The sequence below is a fragment of the Heloderma suspectum genome, chromosome 2 (genome assembly GCF_057233095.1).
Source record: "Heloderma suspectum isolate Gila_16-S chromosome 2, 16-S_ref, whole genome shotgun sequence".
Classification (NCBI taxonomy): Eukaryota; Metazoa; Chordata; class Lepidosauria; order Squamata; family Helodermatidae; genus Heloderma; species Heloderma suspectum.
Genome location: NC_139459.1, coordinates 232,892,864 through 232,913,890, shown reverse-complemented (window position 1 = coordinate 232,913,890; position 21,027 = coordinate 232,892,864). Strand labels below are relative to the sequence as shown.

Below are 21,027 nucleotides of genomic sequence, written 5' to 3'. Positions count from 1 at the left end.
TTTAAAATGTTGCCACAGCTGAGTAGGAGCCATTTAAGGAAAAGTGGCTCAGATTAGAATTTTTAGATGGTTCCTATATCTATGATTATCCCCAGAGTAGTTTTAAGCGTGTGAGAATCTAAAAAATCCTAGATTCTGGGGCTTAGAACATATGCATTTCTCCCCATTTTTTCAAAGCACGAAGTAAAAAATGAACAATCTGGGCCTAGTTTCACTTAGACAGCAATCCTATGCACACTCACCTGGGAGCAAGACACACTGAATACAATGACTGGGTTTGCATGACACGACAACCCATCGTGGGTTACAAGCCATGATGGGTTGTGTTGTGTGACCCCAGACCGATTCCCGCAGAGTGGCTTGTGCACGGGCAACAAGCCACCTAACAACACATGGCTTGTTCTAGGGGTTGTTCAACCCATGATGGGTTGGTGAGTCATCTGAACCCAGCACTGCCAATCCATTGTGGGTTTTGGCATTGGCAAGCGAGTCACTTGGCAAGAGCAGCAGAAATCCCAAGTGATCTCACCCATGTCTGAGTGAGAGCTCACTCTCATTTGCGCAAAACAGGGCTGTGTTTTTGGCTCCAGTAATATGCGCGAAGTTGGATTTTAAGAGTTGCGTAAGGACACAGATCAGACTGTCCAAAATAGATAGGCTTGCCTTGTCTGGAACCTTGTATGTTTCAGCTGTCAAACATTCAAGGTAACTGACAAGAGGGGACTGTATATAGGCTGATTTTAGAGCCTTTACAGCTGACAGGTGGGGAAAAGGGGTGCAGATCACCCCCCTAGCAGGGTGATCCCCAGGGTTTTAAATATTGCCCCCACCCTTGGGAGTGCCCTGCTAAGAATCCTGAATTGCCCGAGCCCCCAGCATGTGTGCTTCATAGAGAACTCCCCTTTTTTGCACTCTTTTGCTTTAGCTACAGCTATGTTTGACAGTTTCAAAGGAGTTGTCAAAGATTGCCACAGTTAGTGGAATCAGGAGGGGAAAAGGAGGTGGTGTGTAGAACTCTGTGAAAAAGAGCCTGTAAGGACAAACACTCAACCATGGAGACTTAAGTGCTGCATAAACATGCATAGGATTTTGCTCTTAGTCTGCCTTGCATTCATGTTAATCTTGGAATTAGGTGGCTTCATTCAACATGTGGCAGTTTGCATGCATTTTGCAACCTTTTTGTTTGAACAGGCATGTTGCAAGAAATTCAGATATGTAAAATAATCCAAGGTTTAAATGCTGTGAGCAACAGGAATATCAGTAGGATTAAAATTGTCTGGTCAGGATTGCATTTTATATGAGTTTATTGGAGGGGGAAAAAACTTCGAACTTATTATGGCAAGCACATCATTCTTTCCCAACTGCTTCTTTATTCTTTATTTTTTGAGAAATTAATGCAGTTTTATTCAGTATCCCAACTTGAATAATTTAGGTAGAAGAAGTGGGCTTTGAGTTTCTGCTGAAATCTCGTATCTGATAAACTTTTTCTAAGCCAAATACATCTTTATTGTGTGGTAATTATGCTGGAAGCCCCATTGAAGTCTGTTTTTTAGAGCAGCTGGTGGTGTATCCTTAGTCCTTCTTAGTTGTTGAGGGTGTATGTGGACACCAGAGGGTGCTGTCAGCTTAACTTTTGAGTATGTGCATTCTAATTTCCGTCTCTTTCCAGGGTTCTCATTTTTCTTCAGTGGCTTAGCCTGGTATTTAGCAGGAGGAGGAGCCGCACTGCAGACAGAGATAGCCTCTTACGTGTCTATGTAAACTGAAGAGACTAGAGTTCTTACATTGCAGCCACTGTGTGTTTAGCGGTCTGTCTGACTTTGGGTTCTGCAGTCTGGACTGCAGTCACTTGTCAAAATCCAGAAATTCCTATTTTATGCCAGGGGGATGGTGTAATCTCTTTGAGCAGACCTGTTTCTGTTTGCTGAGATTCGCAGTGCAACGTTTGTTTGCGTTTGCTTTCCGTGTCATCAGAATTGAAATTGTGCCTGTTTACTGCCTCTACTGGCAAAGCCACAGCCTGGTTTAGATGACTAGAGACTCTGCGGATTAGAACCATAGATCAGCCTTCCCCAACCTGGTACCCTGCAGGTGTGTTGGACTGCAACTCCCATTACCCCCAGCTGGCTGGCTGGGAATGGTGGCACTTGCAGTCCAACTTATCAGGAGGGCACCAGGTTGGAGAAGGCTGATACAGATGCTTTGAAAACTCTGCTGCTCGGCTGCAGGAGTTATTACTGGTATTCCTATCTTCTGAGTGTTCTCTACCAAATGAAGCAGAGACAAACCTAAAGGCTCACAGTAAATGTGCTTGTTTGCTATGGTAAAATAGTGGTTGCCAGCTGTAAATTAAAAATAGCCTGCATAATTTCATCCTTGCCTCCTGCATCTGTTACCATTCTAAAGGAGAAGTGGGCATTTCCTTGGCCCATCAGGTTCCATCCTTAAAAAAAGGTGGCCTAGAAATGAGTTTAGGTTAGATCAGGCCAGTTCTCTGACACTTTCTGCACCCAAGCGGACTGGTTCTGTCTGGCTGCTGCAACACTGTGTTGTTCCTCAAGGCAAAGGCACTGGGTTGGTTCTAGAGGAAATTAGTCACGCTTTAGGCCCATTGAACTAAATGGCACATAAGTGTGACTAACTTCCTCTGGATTCAGCACATGACATGGGTTGCACTTTAACGTACATGTTTTTTTTTTCACCAGAAGTTGTACATTGTAACATAAAGGTAAGGTAAAGGTGTCCCCAACCAGTCGTGTCCGACTCTAGGGTGCGGTGCTCATCCCCGTTTCTAAGCCGAAGAGCCAGCGCTGTCCAAAGACGCTTCCGTGGTCATGTGGCCGGCATGACTGAACGCCGAGGCGGTACCTTTTTATCTACTTGCAATTTCTTGCTTTCGAACTGCTAGGTTGGCAGAAGCTGGGACTGAAGACGGGAGCTCACTCCGTCACGCAGCACTCGGGTCTCGAACTGCTGACCTGCCGACCTTCCAGTCTGCAGTTCAGCGTCTTAACCACTAAGCCACCGCAGCCCTACATTGTAACATAGGCTGCATGTTGTTCAGCCTTTTCCTAATGTTAAGCAGGCCCCTAGTCTCAGTAGACTGCCATTTTTCATCTAATCACTTGTTCAGACCAGTTTTTTTTTATCACACAGGTACCAGACTAAATTACTAGCTTCTCATGTTTTGAGTGAAAAAGAGGTGCAATTCTTAATTATTTTGTTGGCTTATCTATGACTGGAGTGGATATAAATGGATGGTTATGATCATTTTGGGGGACTTTGGAAGAAGATTGGGGAGGGAATAAAGGGAGCAGGCTGGTGGGCAGGGCGGGGAGAGACGTGGATCTGCTGGATCCACAAGCTTTACTGTTGCCAATCCCTGCCCACAACAAGGTAAGTCAGCTAGCTGAAAATGTTTTTTAAGGTGGAACGGGAGGTGTTCTTGCCTCCACTGTTCCACCTGCCCTGCCTGCAGGGCTTTGGATGGTTAGAGGGCTCTGATCTTGGAGCCCTCTGTCGAAAGAGTGGCAGACCTGTTGGATTGAGCCCTAAGTATCCTTTTAAAAATAACCTGGCTTAAAATAGTTGAATGCAATAAAAAGACATGAAAACATGCACTCGGTCTCTTCAAACTGACCATCTATCAAACATTTCCCTGGTTTGTGTATAATGGCCAGCTGTGGGTTGGTTCGGGGTTGTATGGGAGCACACGCACTGCTTCTCTCCCACTTGCCACTTTGCATCTGGTTTAGAAAACAGCAAGCATTCTTGGGTTGTTCAGTGTGTCGGGTTAAAATTCTGGGTTGTTTCCTGCTCAACAGCCCAGAGTGTTAACTCAACAACAAACAATAGAAAAATCCCTACTGTGTGTATTGTAAGGTACCTCTGTGTACCTCTCTGTGTACCTCTCTTACAATACATAGACCTGCCTTCCAGATGCTAGACTCCTTAAAAATATCCTTACAGCTCTGAACGTAGTGGCTGTTCTGTGGTCACATGATGGAGGAGTAATGGCCATGTTGCCTTTTGTGGGGAATAGAAAATATTTCACATATGACCTGGTTCACATATAATGGCAGCAAGCTGTGGGTTAATTAACTCACAATTTGCCATGATTTGTTGGGTATGGTCCAATGCAATTTTTCATATGAAACCTCTGATTGGGCTGATCAGAGGTTGCTATGTGACATCTGAACTTGGACATTATAGGTTAATCGTGGGTTAAACAACCCACGGTTAGCTACCGTTACATGCAAACGGGGCCTGTGTGTGTAGTTAGCAGGACAGAATGTCTTTATAACTGTCTCTGTGAAAGTCATTTTTTCTTTGTGCTGATTATTAATATTGGTTTCTTACAGGAAAGTTTTAAAGTGGTATCTTAGGGAAGTAATTTCCCAATATTTCCCAGTATTAGTGTATTGTTAGTAACAATGCAGCAGAAGCAGCAAAAGGGGGCCATGTGGGTCTGGAATTGAAAACTTGATTGGTGGGTCATCCTGATAAAAATGTTGGGAACTGTTGTTCTAGCACGTTATATGTCATGTTTTGGAGCCTGACTCGTGCTTTCAGGTGCAAACCCTACAAATTATGGTTCAGGCTGCTGTCCTTTTGGAGTAATGAGATAACTGGCCAGAAATGGGTCATGATCCACGAACTGGGCATCTTGTTTCCTACTAGAGGTTTTGCCTTCTGCAGTGCAGGATATTCCAGATTATCAGTAGCGTTTAAACTTTAGGGATTCTGCAGGAGAACTGCAGAAGAGAAACTGTCCTATTCTCCAGTAAGTGTGTGTAGCTGGTATGCATACTCTTCTGGATCATGGTTAACTGATTATTTTTCTTTCACTCTATGGATTAAAGCAGAAATTCAAAGCACAGTCCACGTATTCTGAGAGGTGGCTTTAATGTGGGAAGGGTTACTAGTGGCAAAGGGGATCACTGATTTAAAGAAAAGTGCAAGCTTTTGAGATCCCCGAACCTCTGAGGGCCTTGAAATCTTGCACAATTTTTTGGCGGTCTTTTGGTCGACCTAATAAAAGTATTACAGCAACATGGATTTTGGAAATTTCTTATGGTTGACATAGCTACCTTTGCTTTAAAAAAAATCTGTAGCACGCTTTAATGTACCAAAAACATTGTCTTTCTTGATTCAGTTCATGGAAGTGGAATAAAATATCTATCACCTGCTTGGAGTTGTATAGTATTTTCTTTCAGCAGTTAAAACTTTGATCCTCATGACAGAGATCATGCTTCCTTTCTTGAAACTGTAATCATAGCCCAGGTTTTGGAGTGGCCGTATTCCATAAGCACGAAGGGTCCTGTTTCCTGTTCTGAATGCTCATCTTCTTCATTCCATTCCATTCGGAGTGCTCAGTCTCTCTGTCTCCCCCCCCCGCCCCATCCCATTCTGTCACTAATTTGACCTCTGTACTAGTTCATCCTTGCTGTCATGGTGGTGCCTAAACTCTCCCACTACGTCTGGAAGATGCTTTACTGCACCCATCTAAAAGGTGTGAAATGTTCCCTAGGGAGTCTTGTGGCACCCTGTCCTGCTACTGTTGGAGAGTCATCGCTAATTTCTTTCCACATCTCTGCTGTTAGTGGGACTCAGCTCTATTGCTCCTGCTTTAAGAGCTTGCAGAGTTTGCCAGCCAGCCTCTCCTAACTGCTTCATGAAAAGCAGAACTGTAGCTGAGTGGTTTTGCAGTTGGGAATGCGTTAACTGTAAAGCTGCCAAGGTATTCAGACAATGAAATGCATACAAAGCTTCTTCTTTTTTTAAGGATGGCTACATAGTGGATATTTTTGATATTGCTGAAGTTACAAAATACGGGCATGCTAAGGTGTGAAAAGTGCATACTTTATCATTTAAAAAAAATGTGAATGGCAGTCAGTAATTTTACAGCTGCCTTGCTTTTCAAAGCGAATTACCTGGGGAGATCTGTCATGAGCCCCAAATATTGGAATCTAACAACTACTGACTGTAAAATGTTGTATCTTGAGGAATGGGACTTGATTATAGGGCAAAACTGTCAGTCATTAAGCTACCTTGTCTGGCATGAACTGTCCCATATCTATGCCTTAGGAGTGCTTTGGAGGGACAGAAATGGCAGGGAATCATATAGCCTGACATAGGTTGGAGTTGTTAATATTTTCAATCAATGTGGATTAAGGGATAAGATTACCACATTCTTGCACCTTCTTCAGTTGCATCTGAGGGCGGGAAGCGGGCAAGGCCATAATTTCCTTTCTCTGATACTCCTATTGCTCAACCTGGGCAGCTGCATATATGCACATGTGTGAGAGAGATTCTGTTGCATGTAAGCTATGAGTGACTGCCTGTTGCCCAACATCATATTGTACCATAGCAAAGCACTTGTTGCCACATAGCCATGAGGGAATGCAGAGGTGGATCTAGCTTCTGACCTTTCCAGAACAAATTCATGAGCACTTCTCTTCTCCTCCTTGCCCCCGCCCCCATGGGAAGAGTGTGCATGCTCAAGTGAGCCACTTTACCATACGTACATTCATTCCATCCCAGAGAGAGAGAGAGAGAGAGGTGGTAGATTATATGCATTTAACAGCTTTCCAGTTCTCTACTACCTCAGGTGTACAGCAGGCAGTGTTCAAACTATAGATATAGCCTCCAAGGTAGTCTCGTAAACTAGGCCTGCTAGAAGAGGGGTAAAGGGCTATAACAACTTCTTTAAAATGGTGGTGGCTATGTGAGCTGGGATTTTGAGTTTTATGCCAATTTACTTCTTAGAGTTTGGGCAAATACACCATGTGTCTTTCTGAGGGCCAGATCGGAAGGTTCCCTCTAAGTCAAACACTTTTCCTATGCTGAGCTAGAGAGCTATTCAGTCTATATAGTCTCCCTGGAGAGATTGAATATGTGCAGGGCAAGTTGGATGTTTGCACATTCAGTCCATCCAACGAAGGGATGGCTATACAGACCAAATTAAGTTCAAAGGTGGTCGTATGAAGAAAGGGCCCTTGGGGAAGATCTTGCAGTGGGACTATGGGTGACATACTAGCCTTTGCCTGAGGTACCCACTGGGAAAATGCCCCTTCTCTGCATGTTGCCTTTTTCATATTTATTTCGCTTTTCACTACATTTCTTATCCAAACAGCATCTTAAGAATGAGAGGAAATTTTGGCAGGCTCTGTCCTTGTTTGCAAATGCGCACGTGTAAAGCAGTATGTCTGGAATAGTCTATAGCATAAACCAGCCTAAGTGTTGGTAGTTCGGACGTTGCTCTACATATTCCTCTCCTTCCACCCCCCAAATCAACAGTTTGATCCATCGGTTACTTACCAGGGTGCGTTGCTTACTTCATGCAGTGGGGCTCTGCCTTTCTTCATGTCCTTGGATTTTCTGCAGTTCTTACTGCCCTGGCAATCTCTTTGTTTCCCCATCGGTATTTATTCAGTGCTTGCAGTGTGTCTGTCTGAACTCTCTCACCATTCCTTTGACGTGCTAGTTCTTCTCTGGAGCACCGCTCCTACCCTTGATAGCTTGCCGTGACACCCTCCATTCTCGCTGTGGAACGGATTGCTGTTCACAACCACTTAATATGGTCAGCGTGATCTGTGTGCTGCTTCCCCCTGGAAAAAATTCTTTGTTCTAGAAGCTCCAGTCACCATTCCAGGCTGAGACACAGTTCTATTAATACCTCTGTTTGGAGTTGGCCCTTGCTATCTGTTGAAAGTGCTGAACAGACTCCAAATTCTTGCTGTCCCACTCGAGACAGCTCCTAACTTTATAGTGACAATGCGTTCTCAAATAAGCAGGAGACCCGAGTGGGTTTGGGTGACTTCTGCCTCTGTCTGGGAAAAGGAGTAATCAGGACAACTTAACATAAGGAAAGCTCTGCTCTGATAGACCTGTAGCTCATCTGCCAACATCAGTGGCCTGTCTGGAAGCGCAGAATAGTAAGGCACTCCTAACATATTCTGGTCCCTGATTATTGCCACTTCCAGTCTGATGAGAAGCAAGATGGTCATAGCTAACTTGCAAAGGGCCTGCCATGTCATTGGGCCACAAATGTCCGTGAACTTCCTTCCTAATCCTTCCTCTCATACACATTCACTTTTGCATGCCTTTGGCTTAGCTGCTTTGATGATGCCACAGAGGCTGGTTTGTCTTGATCCAGACACTTGTCATTGGAAAAGCCTGAAACTGCATCTTGAGGTTCATGAACATCCTTTATAACATTAAAAGCCCCTCATCGATAGCAGTCGGTCATCAGCTTTCAAATGACACCTTGTGGATGCAGATCAGTTGAATGGTCTTGGATGCTTTTGTCAGATTGCAATGGCTACTTATAAGGCTACTTATTTTACTACCTTCTATTCATTTCTCAAGTTCTCTTTTACTTCGAACCCAGGTTTATTGTCCCAAACGCAACTGTTTTTGTAGTATCATATTTCCAAAGGCTGCACTGTGTGGGGAAAAATCTTATAAATATTTTTGGCCTGTGTGCCCCCCCACCCCGGCTTAGAAATGCAAAATGGCTGCCAGGAACATGGCATGGAGCCACCACAGGTGAATTTTGTATCGCTTTGTATGATTAAATTGATAACTCACTTTTTTTTAAATAAACAATAAAGCTGGTTGTTTTAGGAGGTAATCCAATATGAAAGCAAGACATTTCTCTGGGAAATAGTTGAAAGTAATTCCTTGCTGCCCTTGCATCTCCTTTTGGATGATTGCCATTTTACTTTGGTGTCTGTTTGTTTTATTTTTCACACTTACCTTGCTCTTCAAGGAGCTCAGGTCAGCATATATGGAGATTACTTCCATTTTGTCTTCATAACAACCCTGTGTGATAGGTTAGGGTGAAAGTATATGACTGGAGGAAGACACAGATCACCCAGTGAGCTTGATGTGAGCAGGATTTGAAACCAGGTCTTTGGTTCCAGGTCCAGCCATTATACCTCAGTGGCTCTCAATTTTAATGTAATTTACTTAAGGCGTAAATAGGAATTCAGTGATACAAGAAGAGGACTGCAGGATCAGATCGAGGATCCGTCCAGCTAGACAGACATTTCGTTTCCCAATACTGTCCTGTCATATGCCTCTGGGAAACCTATAAGCAGAGCATGAAGACAAGACTGATAACAGGGGCAAGTAAGTCCAAACGTATAAAACACCAGTTCTGGCCCACTTGCACTGGCTGCCTGTATGTTTTCAAGCCCACTTCAGGGTACTGGTTTTAACCTATAAAGCCTTACGTGGCTCAGGACTGCAATACTTGATTGAGCACTTCTCCTGGCCTGAACCTACCCGTACATGACATTCAGCATCTAAGACCCTCCTCCAGGTGCCTCCTCCGAAGGAGGCTCAGAAGACAGCAGCAAGGAAGAGGGCCTTCTTGGTGGTGGCCCCCTCAATTATGAAATGTTCTACCTGATGAGGCCTGCCTGGTGCCAACATTTTTATCTTTTGGCACCAGGTTAAGACCTTCCTCTTCTCTCAAGCATTTGGCAGAATATGATGAGGTTATAATCAGGTCCTGGATTTTTCTTATTCTTGACTGTTTAAAATTGTTTAGATATATGGTGTCTCTGCGTGTGCTGTCTGATTATATGTTTGTGTATAAATAGTGTAAAAACCATGTATACTGTATTTTTAATCTTTGTAAATCACCCAGAGAGCTTTGGCTATTGGGTGGTATAAAAATGTAATAAATGAAATGAAAATGAAGTGTCCTCCTTTGTTGTATATCCCCAGCATCTGGCATTTAGACCTATACTGCCTCTGAATGTGGAAGTTCTGTCTTGCTAATGTGGCTTATCACAGTTTTATTTGTTCAAAACATGGGTTGTAACAAATAAAAGCAGAAAAATCTAATTTATTGGATTAAAGTATAGTCTGTGCAGGCTGGTAGCCTCCCTAAATGTTGCCTGCAAGAGCAGACCAGTATGAAAAGAGACTCTTGCTTTAAGAGAGAACAGTCTACTTAATTCAGATATACATATTCTTGCTGGCACATTTCAAGGGGGTTAAGCCAGTTGCAGCCCAGGCTCAGTTTAAGGACGGATTGAAACTTATTTTCAACCTCTCTGATATGGTAGTTGAAGAAAATCAAAGCATCTCCTTGATATTGTATGATCAAACTCATGGTTATGAAAGATATGTTGATAGTCCTTTACAAAATTTAAATTGGGAGAGCATTTACACTTCATTATTTTACGTAGATGCTTTCTGTGCTCTAGAGGTTCCCCTCCCCTGCTCTAGACACTTGTGCAATATTGTCCATCGCAGCTTTTGGAAATTTAATGTCGAATATATATTTGGGGGGTATCTTAGCTCTTCCTTGGCATGAAAGACTGCTGTGCATACTATGTTAAGGCATGGCTAGACCATACACTTTGAAGGCATTGTATAAATAATAATTTGGGTGGTCTTATTTAAGACAAGCTCACCTTGTGTGAGGATTTTGGCAACTCAGAAATCCTTCCTATTTTATTTATTTGTACATTTATACCTGCCTGTTTCTGGGTGAAAAATCATACGGTAGCGTACAGATAGTTGCTGTTTAAAAAGGAAACAATAAAATCAATTCTAAGATCAAAACAACCAAAATAGTTTAAAATGGAACAAGTGAATCAGCATACACAGAAATTAATCGTAGAAATTCCTCTAGAATAAAAACATTTTCAAAGCATGCTTGAAAGCATACCGAGAGGGGCCTTGATGGATTTCTCCAGGGAGAGAATTCCAGTCTTGGTACCACTCCAGGAAAGGCCCTGTCTCTGGAGCCCTAACCCTAAGTTCAGAGATCTGAGTTTGAGACAATGATATTGAAACCCAGGGAGGTCCCAGTCAGATCACTGAAATTAAATGCTAGCATTTTAAAATGAGCCCAGAAACAAATTGGTAACCAGTGAAACTGATACAGAATTGGTGTTATGTGAGCTGACTGCCTTGCTTCCACAGATATCCTGGCAGCCACATTTTGGACCTGCTGAAGTTTCTAAACTGTCTTCAAGGGCAGCCCTATGTAGAGATCGTTGCAGTAATCCAGTCTGGCCTTTCCCCCCCCTCAGAACACTTTGTAGGAATTGCCATTTTTGGGAATTTGCTACCTTCTGTGTGGCATTAATGCAACAGGCACTCTAGCCCCATGTATTGTGAGGGGCGTGGCTGCTGGAATTCTATGCCTGTAATGTCAGATTGGAGCTGGATCAGCTCCTAAGAATTATTAGTGCTGTGGAGCAGACTCCCTGAACTAATGAGAAACTGAAGGAAGAATCTCCCTGGAGACACCCCCCCCCCCCAATTGTGAAATTGGAACAAGAACTGGGTGGCACAGCCTGAGAGAGAGAGATGTCTTTAAGAATTCCCTGGTATGGCTTGACTGGCTAGGAGGCTGCTTGCAAGGAGTTCTCTGCTGGGCTCAGTTTTATATTTAGCTGAGAACGGTAGCAGTGCAGCTCCTCATGCTATCGACTTACGCCTTGGAACACACCCTGCCGAACAGACTAGAAGGGAACCCCCTCTGTGTGCTGAGCTGGATCTTGCTTGAAGGGTTGAGCCTGGAGCCTTAGGTCTCAGCAGGAACTATTTTTTTGAAGTGCTGGACAATTAGATGCTCTTGAGAAGCAATCTCCCCTGCTGACCAAAAGTGGTCCATGTGTTGAGTTTGGACACGGGATTGTGATCCCAGTTATTGATTGTATACAGCCTTGGGATTTACTGCTGCGCAGAGAGGCATGGATGGGAGTTTGATACATGTAGAGGGGTGTCCACCCCTTCAAAGAAATTTCAATGATGTAGGATCCAAGCTGTCTACTAAAAAATCTAAAAGGGGTGTTCTTTTTTTTGAGGTGGAGATCCTGGATGCCAAGACCCGGGGAAAGCTGTGTTTCCTGGACAAGGTAAGGACCCTTGTCTTGGGGGAGGGACATGAGGGTGGGGTTGGCCTTTTGCCATCAGAGAGCTTTATAGTTTGCTAAATAAATTCTTAAAGGGGAAGGCATTGAGTTCTTGTACTCAGAGTAAAGCAGAAGTTGACCTCTTGCTTATTACTAAAAATTTGCCATAGACCATATTGTAATTAACAAGCTTGGTTTTTGGGCAAGCTGGCAAATTTCTCGTACCGGTGCATGCATGTGAGAAGCAATGCCTTTGAGACGATGATCAATTGCAAAAGTTTTCAACTTTACTTCTTAATATGCAGTTATAAAGTGTTTTCCTCACAACTATGCATGACCCCCCCCCCCCCCAAACAGGCAAAGATTTCATGGAAATTCATTTGCCTTTTTCATTACATTGAAAGTAGAAGTGTCTTTTCTGTCAGAAAGGGTGACCAGAACTTCACATTACTAATGCCCAGTTTCAAGACTCACTTGAACATTATGGCATTTAATATGATAATAAATATATGCTGCTTCTCTTTGCCTCCTTTGCTCTCAGTTCTTTCTACAGTCATGAGATCTAGCTACAAAAGTGGTTGTTCTTGAGCTGGATGTGTTAACCTAGATCTGATGTCAAAGTTTCTATAGAGCAGTCCTAGTGCTTCAAGCATGCAGTTAGTGCAAGCTGGCTGTCACTAAAGGAGCTAGAGGTCTGTAAGTGTGACTCTTTGCCCCCGCCCCGCAAATGTTCACAGCTTTACATCCTCACTGACAGCAGCTGCTGGGAGATGGATTTCCACTGTAGCTGGGAGGGCAGAGCCCTAACCCATGCTCTTCAGAACAGGCTGTTTCAATAAATGGCATTTCCATTCTTACTAAGGTGGCTGATCAATCACTGGTTGGATTGTTAACGTTGCAGAGGAAAGAACTTGGCTAACTCTACGGCTTTTGTCACTGCCACTAAACACTCTCCCTCTCACACAGAGTCAAAAACCCTTGAGGGAGCATCTTTGATTTATGAGATAACATGACCAAAATGCTGTAGCAGTGTGTGTAGGCCTGTGGCATGTGTTAAATTAAGATGCCTGGCTGGGATGGACAAAAACAAAAGAGCTGGGCTTCTAGCTTATTTCCTTTCATCTTAAAATTTAACAGTTTGACCAGATTTGTGGTTCCTGAAAGATTCTGGAAAGCTGGCAAAATCAACTGTTCTTTAGGGCACATGCACATTTCCCCCCCCCAGAATAGCAGGATCTCTTGTATGAAATTGCAACCATTGGATTGTTCTGCACCAAAACACAGAACTTCTGATGAAACTAGTTTATAGCATAACCCACCTAAAGCACAGTAGGAGCCATGATGTACAATGCTTGACGCATCTGTAGTTCAAGTAAGCTTAGGAGTTATCCAGTGAATGCAAGCAGTACATTGTGTGTCACACTGCGTAGAATGGGGAATGGCACCCAGAGGTGCTAGCCATTCTGATCTAGGGGAGGATTTTGAACCCATAATATGGTGACACTTTGAAAATGATGACCCTATAAATCACCCTATAAGTCACTCCCCCCTTTTTTTGCAGTGTCATTTCTTCACCTGTGCAAAGGAGATGAAGGGAGAATTATTTTCCCTTCCTGTGAAATATATTCTTTTGAAATGGGGATGAACTGGGAAGGCAAGAAAAGTGCTTCATAGGAGGATAATGGTGGAACATACCCTGAGAAACTTGGGATTTGAAGGAGAGGAGGAGCAAGGGGGAGCACTTGTTCCTCCCTCCAGCCCAGAGGCTCACTAGCGACGGCAGCTCATCGTTGTGCTAGGGCAGGACAGTAGAGGGCACAGTTCCCATTTCTGTGTCAGTTCCTCTAAGCATTCTTAATCCTTCCAGACAAATGAGGATCCTGCACTCACTGTGGAGGAAGCAAGAAGACTAAATATAGACAAGTGACCAAAATAACATCCAAACAGTGACCTGCAAAGGGACAACCATAGCTCCTTCTGTCTGGTTGAATGCCATGCATTTGTTTAAAGCATGTCATGGCATCTAGCAGCAGCAGTGAGAGCCACTCTCACTGTCACCTCCTTCCCCTGTTTAAGAAGGGGGCCAAGAACATACTGATGAAGTTGCTGGAGACCAAGTTGCTCCTTCCTTGGATGCATAATCCAAGGACGGGATTGCTGAGCAATAGGACTCCAGTCTTATTGGGGGACAATGCCACCACCTTTCTCATCCATCCATCATCCACCCATCTGAGCCACCTTGTTATTCTGTAAAATTTGGCAACAGAGTTGCCCATGTGGCCACTGGGGTGCTAAGTGTCTCTGTCATCTGAGAAGGATCTTACTTGCAATGGGTTCACTTAACTTACTTGTCAGTTTTGTTAGCTTGGCTCCTCTTAATCCCATCCAAGCTTCTGGGTTGGCTGGTTTGTTGCCAAAAACAGTCTCTGTAACCTTCTGCCCTCCTGTGCTCCAAGCGATCCTGTGCAGGCCAAACAGCAATGCACTGTTAACCTCAGTGTTGCATTAACAGGTCAGTTTTCATACTCAGAGCATTTATCCTCTTCTTGTAGACTTGTACTGGATCTAAGGATCAGCCTTGTAAGGGAGAGGAGAACCACACCTCCCCACTGGGGAGCTGGCCTTCAGCTGCCTTGGACACTCTACACCAACACCTGCTCGGGTTGGCTATCATGGTAGTGGGCACACCCTTCTGAAATGTCAGCATCTCCCCCTTCACCTCTGCCAATTCCTTGGATGCCAGGGGCATTCTGTACAAGGAGGGGAGAGGAACACTGTGTTTTGAGTTGCGTGTGAGATCCCTTCTGGGATTGGACGAGGGGGGGAAGAGTGGCAGAGCGTGAGGGAGATTCAAGGGGACTCTGTTCTGCCAGTAATAAGCTTGCAGTTCAATGCATACAGGGTCCAGAATTCTGGACTGATTAAACAAAAGGTCTTAAGATCAACAAAACATGTTCTGTGAATTTCTGGTGACATAATTTAATTCTTACTGCAACATCTGGAGCTTTTCAAATTTTGAAAAGTTGTCAGGACTTTAGGACACAGGGATTCAGTAAGTGTCCAAGTGTTAAGGGACATAAAGGGAAGTGTATAGAGTGAAGCAGTCTCAATCCTTATTGCTGCAAACTCTACCTGATGTGTCATTGTAACTGGCCAGGTTCCAGGGGCTGGATGAAAGTAAGCAGTGGGCTGAATGTGGTTCACACAGCCTGAAGGTTCTCCACCTTAAGCTTCTGCAAATAACTTGCTTCCTACCCCAGCTAGTGCATTCAACTTCCTCCTTTACTGCTGTGCTCGCTAAAGCCTGATCCTGCATCAGCAGCATAATAAGGGGGCGTGGGGAGTCCTACTGCGGAGGAAAAAACACTTTGTGCCCTTTAATATAAACCGTGTTGAATTGGTGAAAGAGAGAAGATAGTCCTTTTTTTTCTTTAAAAAAAAAAGCCTTGTAAAGAGCTACATGTATGCTCATATGGTAATGTGGGCAAAAAGGACAAGAATTGCATAGGCATGATGGTAGTGTAGCTGCCTCTTTATCAGTAGTTATGTCATTGCCACTGGCCAGTAAGCAGCTATGACAGTAATTAAATTATATCAATGGTGTGCTGATTGAGTTAGCTGGAGAAAGCGCTGTTCTTTTTTCTGGCAACTGCAGGTTGCAGTTTGAATGTTGAAGCTGTGTGGTAAAATCACACCCCCTGTGCTTCACAGAAAGGTTCAAAACAAGTGCGAAACACAAATGCTGTCTTGCGCGTGCGCGCGCACACACACACACACTATTTGACAGGAGTGGGTCAGCTTACCAGCTAGGGAACTGCCTTCCATATAGCTTACTGTGGTTCATTTCTGTTACAGTACTATCCGCACTATTTTATCACCTCTGGGCCATCCCTACAAAGCAAATGACAGGCCATCTTGCAGTTCCCTAGTAGAGAATTTTGGGTAAAGTGATGGAGTTAGGGCAAAAATGAAAGGAAGAGGTTTCCTAAGGATTGAGAGCAAGGAACAAGAACAACCAATTCTGAAGAGGATTGAGGCTGAGTCACAGTTCATGCTGCTTGTTTAGCTGTAACTCAGGATCTGGGTTGTGCTTCCCAGGTTGCCGTACTTTTCCAGGCTATTAGAGGTGCTGATCCATGCTTGGCACCTGCCTGGGAATCTTCGTACATTCCTCTTGCTATGATCTGAAAGCTGAGTTGGGCGCTCGCAGGTCAACTGTCTGCAGGATTGTCCAACAGATTCCTCTTGCAACATCTCCATTGCTGGGGAGGGAGGAGTGTGTGTGTGTGTGTGTGTGTGTGTGTAGTGTCAGGACAGCCCACTTTCTGCAAGGTGCTGTGGACATTAAGGGCTATTGTGGCTAGAAACAACATATTGGAAAACAGACTTGCTGTTGAGAAAATCTGTCTCAGTGAATGCAGACCATCTAGAATTTTGGTGGAGAGCTGATGTGGTATGGTTAGAGTGTTGGACCAGGACTGGGGAGACATGGGTTCTAGTTCCTACTCTACCATGAAGCTCACTGCATGACTTTGGGCCAGTCACTGACTCTCAGCCTGACCTAGCTCACAGGGTTGTTGTGAGGATAAAATGGAGAGGGGGAGGATCAGGTATGCCACCTTGGGCTCCTTGGAGGAAAAGACAGGATAGAAATGTAACAAAAAAAATATTTCATGAATGACTGTATAATGATCAGGTTGTTGCTGCTTCTGCAGAATAATGGGCTTAGATGCTGTTGGACCAAGTTTTATTTGTTAAAGATCTAGTGTTCTATGTACAATAAAATATTCTCTCTGCCCTTAGCATCACCATCACCACCACCACCACGCACAAACACATTCCTCCCATAACCATTGATAGGGCTATGTATATTCTGTGTATTAAAAAAAAAAACCCTGAGCCAAGAGATGCTGACTCCTGTATCAGTTTTGCAAGTGAGTTCTGTTTTCCATATTCCTGATTTGAATAATTTATTGTCTTTCTGCTGTCAGCACAAAGGACAGAAGTAGAATAAACCATGGAAGTCAGCCATGCACAGATATATCTCACTTGCAAGCTTTGCCCCTTGGCCACTGTCGGTTCTGCTGAGCCCATCCTCTGGCTTCTGAGGAAGGCCCAGCACATGGTGGCAGCAGTGACCAGGATCCTCTCGGCTGTTCCTTCATGGGGTTGTTAATGCATGTGCTCCAGGCTGGCTCCTGCCCCCTTGCTGACTCTATGGTGGGCAGTTATGCAACAGGTGAAAATGTTCTGACTGTGGAGCTCGTGCTGTCTTGTCATGCTACTGTGGATGACACAGGAGTCTTTGCTTTCAGGTCCTCTTGTGTCTTGGATGCTGTTCAGTAAAGGGCTCAACACTGCCACATGTGGTGTTTGTTTCTTTGATGCTAGGGAGTGGTAGATAGGGATCCATTTCCCCCAACTTGGCTTGATGTGGTCTAGGGTGGAACTCAGGGTGGGGAGTGGAGTGAGGGAGTATGGTCAGTCAGCTCAGGGGCAATTGGCCCTTTCTCTCTGCCTGCTCACAAGCTTCCTGGACTTTGAGGGAGCTGGCCTCTCAGGGTGCACAAGTGAGATGGGCACCCGACTGCTGCCACCGAGGTGCATGAGGCAGTCAGTTGGCAGGGGAGGAAAGAGGGAGGGATAATGCAGGGAAGAGGTAATGAGGCCTGCTGCGATGCTTCCTGTAAGGCTAACCTATTGGGCAAAATAGGATTGGGGGGGCACACATTGGTTGCCAGGGGAAAGAGGTTGGGCCAAAAGGGCAGGTTGGCCTTTGCTGCAGCTAGGCTACAGCTCCATGCAGGGCTGCTCCTGATTTGCTTGGAAATGCCTCTTTCCTAGTGTGGGGTTGTACTCTGGATTACACTAGGGACCTCCAGCATGTAAAGCACAAGCTGTTCCCATTGGCTTTGGGCTCTTCCTATAACCCCCGAGCTCCTAGCATCTATGACTGGCTCTTAGAGCTGGAGGTGTGGGGGCGGATGACAAAAGTCCCAGGGTATGCCCCATTGCTGGCTCCTGCTGCTGTGGCTGAGTGACTAAGGACCTGATCTGTGCTGTTTGGATGGCGGGTTCAAGTCCCAGCTTTCCCTCTTTGTCTTTTGCCCCTGACATGACTAATGAGCCAGGGCTACTTTTCAGTGGTGCCAAATCTTCCCAGAACACAAAGCATGCCAGCATATTTTAGCTTAAAGCTCTTACTGCCAGTAAGTAAGACTTAAGGAGAGGTAATTCAGCTGTTTAGAATGGTGGAAACCTGCACAAAACCCAGGAAACCACCAAACAATTGGTGGTTAGGGGAAAGGCTGTATGGTCGTTTGGGGAATCCAGGAGAGCTGGATTTGGCCCTTGGGCCTGAGGTTCTGCATTGGACGCCCATTTCCCAGAAAGCAAACTGGTCAGACCATAAGCAAAGTAACTTGCTCAAGAACTTAAGTACCACTTTTTTGAACCTACATTTTTCTTCTTCAACTCCCATTTCACAGAAGGCAAACTGATGAGGCTCAAAGTCTTGGCCAGGAAGAGGTGGGGTCTGAGGCTCAAATGCCAGACCACATATTTGCCCCCACAAACCATAACAAAATACCTATTTCATAGAAAGCAAACTGGTGATGCTCAAAGAAATATAAATACCAACCTAGGCAAAACACATGCCCACACCACGTATATGCCATAAAACCCAGGCAGAAAAACACACACAGCACAGGCAAAACACCCCTGTCACTCTCTTCCACCTCCTCTGACCTGCCAGGATGCTCCCTGCCACCTTTCAGCTTGCCTTTTTTGTTTTGCTGGGCAGGCTTCAAAGTGAAGCACTGAGCTGTAGCCATCTCTTCCCCTGCCCCCCCCCCCATTTTCTAAGACTGCCTCTCATACCCACATGGGCCCACGAGGCATTCTTGGAAATAAAGATGGCATTGGTGGGCAGCACTTCACTTTGTGGTATGCCAGCCTCTCAGTTAATTTTTTAAAACTTCTACTAAAATAAAAATCTGGAGGGGCAGGGGGCTTGGTGGGTACCAAGAGAAGTGCCTGTGGGTACCTGGGTGCCCATGGGAACCAGTTGGAGGCCTCGGGAGTATAGGATTGCGTTGCCCAAGGCCATCTTGTTCTTCTTGCCTGTTTGCCAGGGTGGACAGGGATTGGATCAAGGGGGCTGGGGTTGAGCTTCATTCATTCTTTAAGTGCGCAGGCTGCTCTCCTGGGGTTTCCTGAGCTCTCATGTCTGTTTTCTTTTCAGGTGGAGCCCAATGCCACCATAGCAGAGATCAAGAACCTCTTCACAAAGACCCGTATGTATGAAATAAGTCTCCTTGTGTGACTAGACATAGACTTTCTAGTGGTTCCCTCTTGTCATATCCTTTCACAATGGGACTGGCCCTCTGATGGAGGGACAGAGTGTTGAAAGGGCTGAGTAGCTTGCTTTATGAGTAAAATTAGCCACTGTAAATCCTCATCATATCACTTAGATAATCTACCCTTGAAAATTCTATCATCGCAAGTTTTTCTTTAATTGGAAGCAACTTCCAAAAGATTAAGAGCTTCTGCTTTGGAATGTTCATTTCATCTCAATAGACTTCAGAGAATGGAAGGTTTGCATTAGATAAGCTTCTTTATCCTTTCACATAGTGGCATGTTGCTTGATTTGGGGTGTGTATATCCAAACATAGATCAGTTTCTTTCACCTACTGCAGAAGGTGGAGGAGTCTGAAGCAGCAAGAGGATTGGAGAGTTGCATGGGTCTACAGCAGCTGGAATTATCTAACGCTATAGATTGTCTTACATAGTTATTAGAAAGCATTTGAAGGAGTAAAGGGCAGCTCAGGCTGCAGTCATATACCCACTTGCCTGGGTGTAAGCCCAATTGAACTTGTGTATAAACATGTATAGAATGGCACTGTTAGACGCTACTTTGAAATGTCCACATTTTCCCAGTTTTTTGTCAGCCTTCACATCCCCAAGTGGGCCATCATCCTTGATTGCTGATGCTAACCCATTAGTGTTATATTTGGGTTCGGGCAAAGTATGCTGTGAAGGTGGATGCTCTTTCCTCTTATCTGTCTGAATAGTGGATTAAGGTGGCTCCTACCTGGAGCTCCTTCTTGATCCACCTGCTGTGATTGGTCCTAAATCTGGTAATGAAGTGGCGCACACAAAGGTAGGCTCCAGAGAGCTGGGCTTTGATATGGGAGAGCCAGGCTCACAGTGTCCACTCAGCAATGAGGCTCCCTTGGAGTCTCTCTCATGAGGTTAAATGCTGCTCTGATCGCCTCCAGAGGAAAGACAGGATACAAACACTGCATTAAGATGAATCTGTTTAGGCCAGCCTTCCCAAACCTGAGGATCTCCACATGACTACAACTCCCATCAGCCCTAGCTAGCACAATGGGTAGTCAGGATTATGGGAACTGTAATCCAAAACATCTGGAGGGCACCAAGTTGAGGAGGGCTGTTCTAAGAATAAAGTCTCTCCTGCTTTGTCTCAGTTGCCAAGTCTTGAGGTATCAGAATAAATGAAGCTTTTACGAGTGGAATGGCCTGGTGGGTGGGGACAGTGGGAAATCCAAGGCTAGCTACGTAAGAAGGTAATACATTCCTCAGTGGACCCATATTGCTCCTGGTTTTGAGTTTTAGGTGTCTACTGGCTTGGGTTAAAGAAAGGACATGCTGCTGGCAACAGTGTACCCTGGAATTAAGTCTGGATAGCCAGTTCCCTTTTTGATAAGGTTTTGATACAAAGCTGTGACAAATGTTAATTGTTGCACTTGGATTGTGCCTGAGTAGAAATATGGTCTGATCCCCATGAGAGACGCTGACGGCTGGAGTCCTCCGCATGCCTTCCTGGGAGTAAGTTCCATTGAACTCAGTGGGCCTCACTTTTGCATAGACATGCCTAGGATAAGACTGCACAGTATCATCAGTAGAAAACAGATGTGGCAAGTGGAAACCCCTGCTGCGTACACCGTTTTGAAAGCCAGCATCTCTGACATCTCAAATGCTTCTCTAACGCTCGCTAACGTGAATGTTTGGCGTGCTCTGGGAGCCGTATTGGAGAGGATTGGCGGGAACGACCCTCATTCTGGAACTGGCAGTATTGGAACTTTCTGAACATCCAGGGGCTGGGATAAGCTCGATGTGA

At 44.8% G+C, this 21,027-nt stretch overlaps 1 protein-coding gene across 2 annotated transcripts in view; it reads left to right on the top strand.

The window, feature by feature from the left end:
* TECR (trans-2,3-enoyl-CoA reductase) overlaps positions 1-21,027 on the top strand; it is a 47,972-nt gene that overhangs the window by 8,876 nt on the left and 18,069 nt on the right. Inside the window, exons 2-3 of one of the 2 annotated variants that reach the window (XM_084838461.1) lie at positions 11,838-11,888; positions 19,129-19,180. In XM_084838461.1, the coding sequence (XP_084694587.1) occupies positions 11,838-11,888; positions 19,129-19,180 (103 nt within the window). Of the gene's footprint in view, positions 1-11,637; positions 11,889-19,128; positions 19,181-21,027 lie in introns of those variants that run through there. The other variant, XM_084838460.1, reaches the window with a different exon arrangement.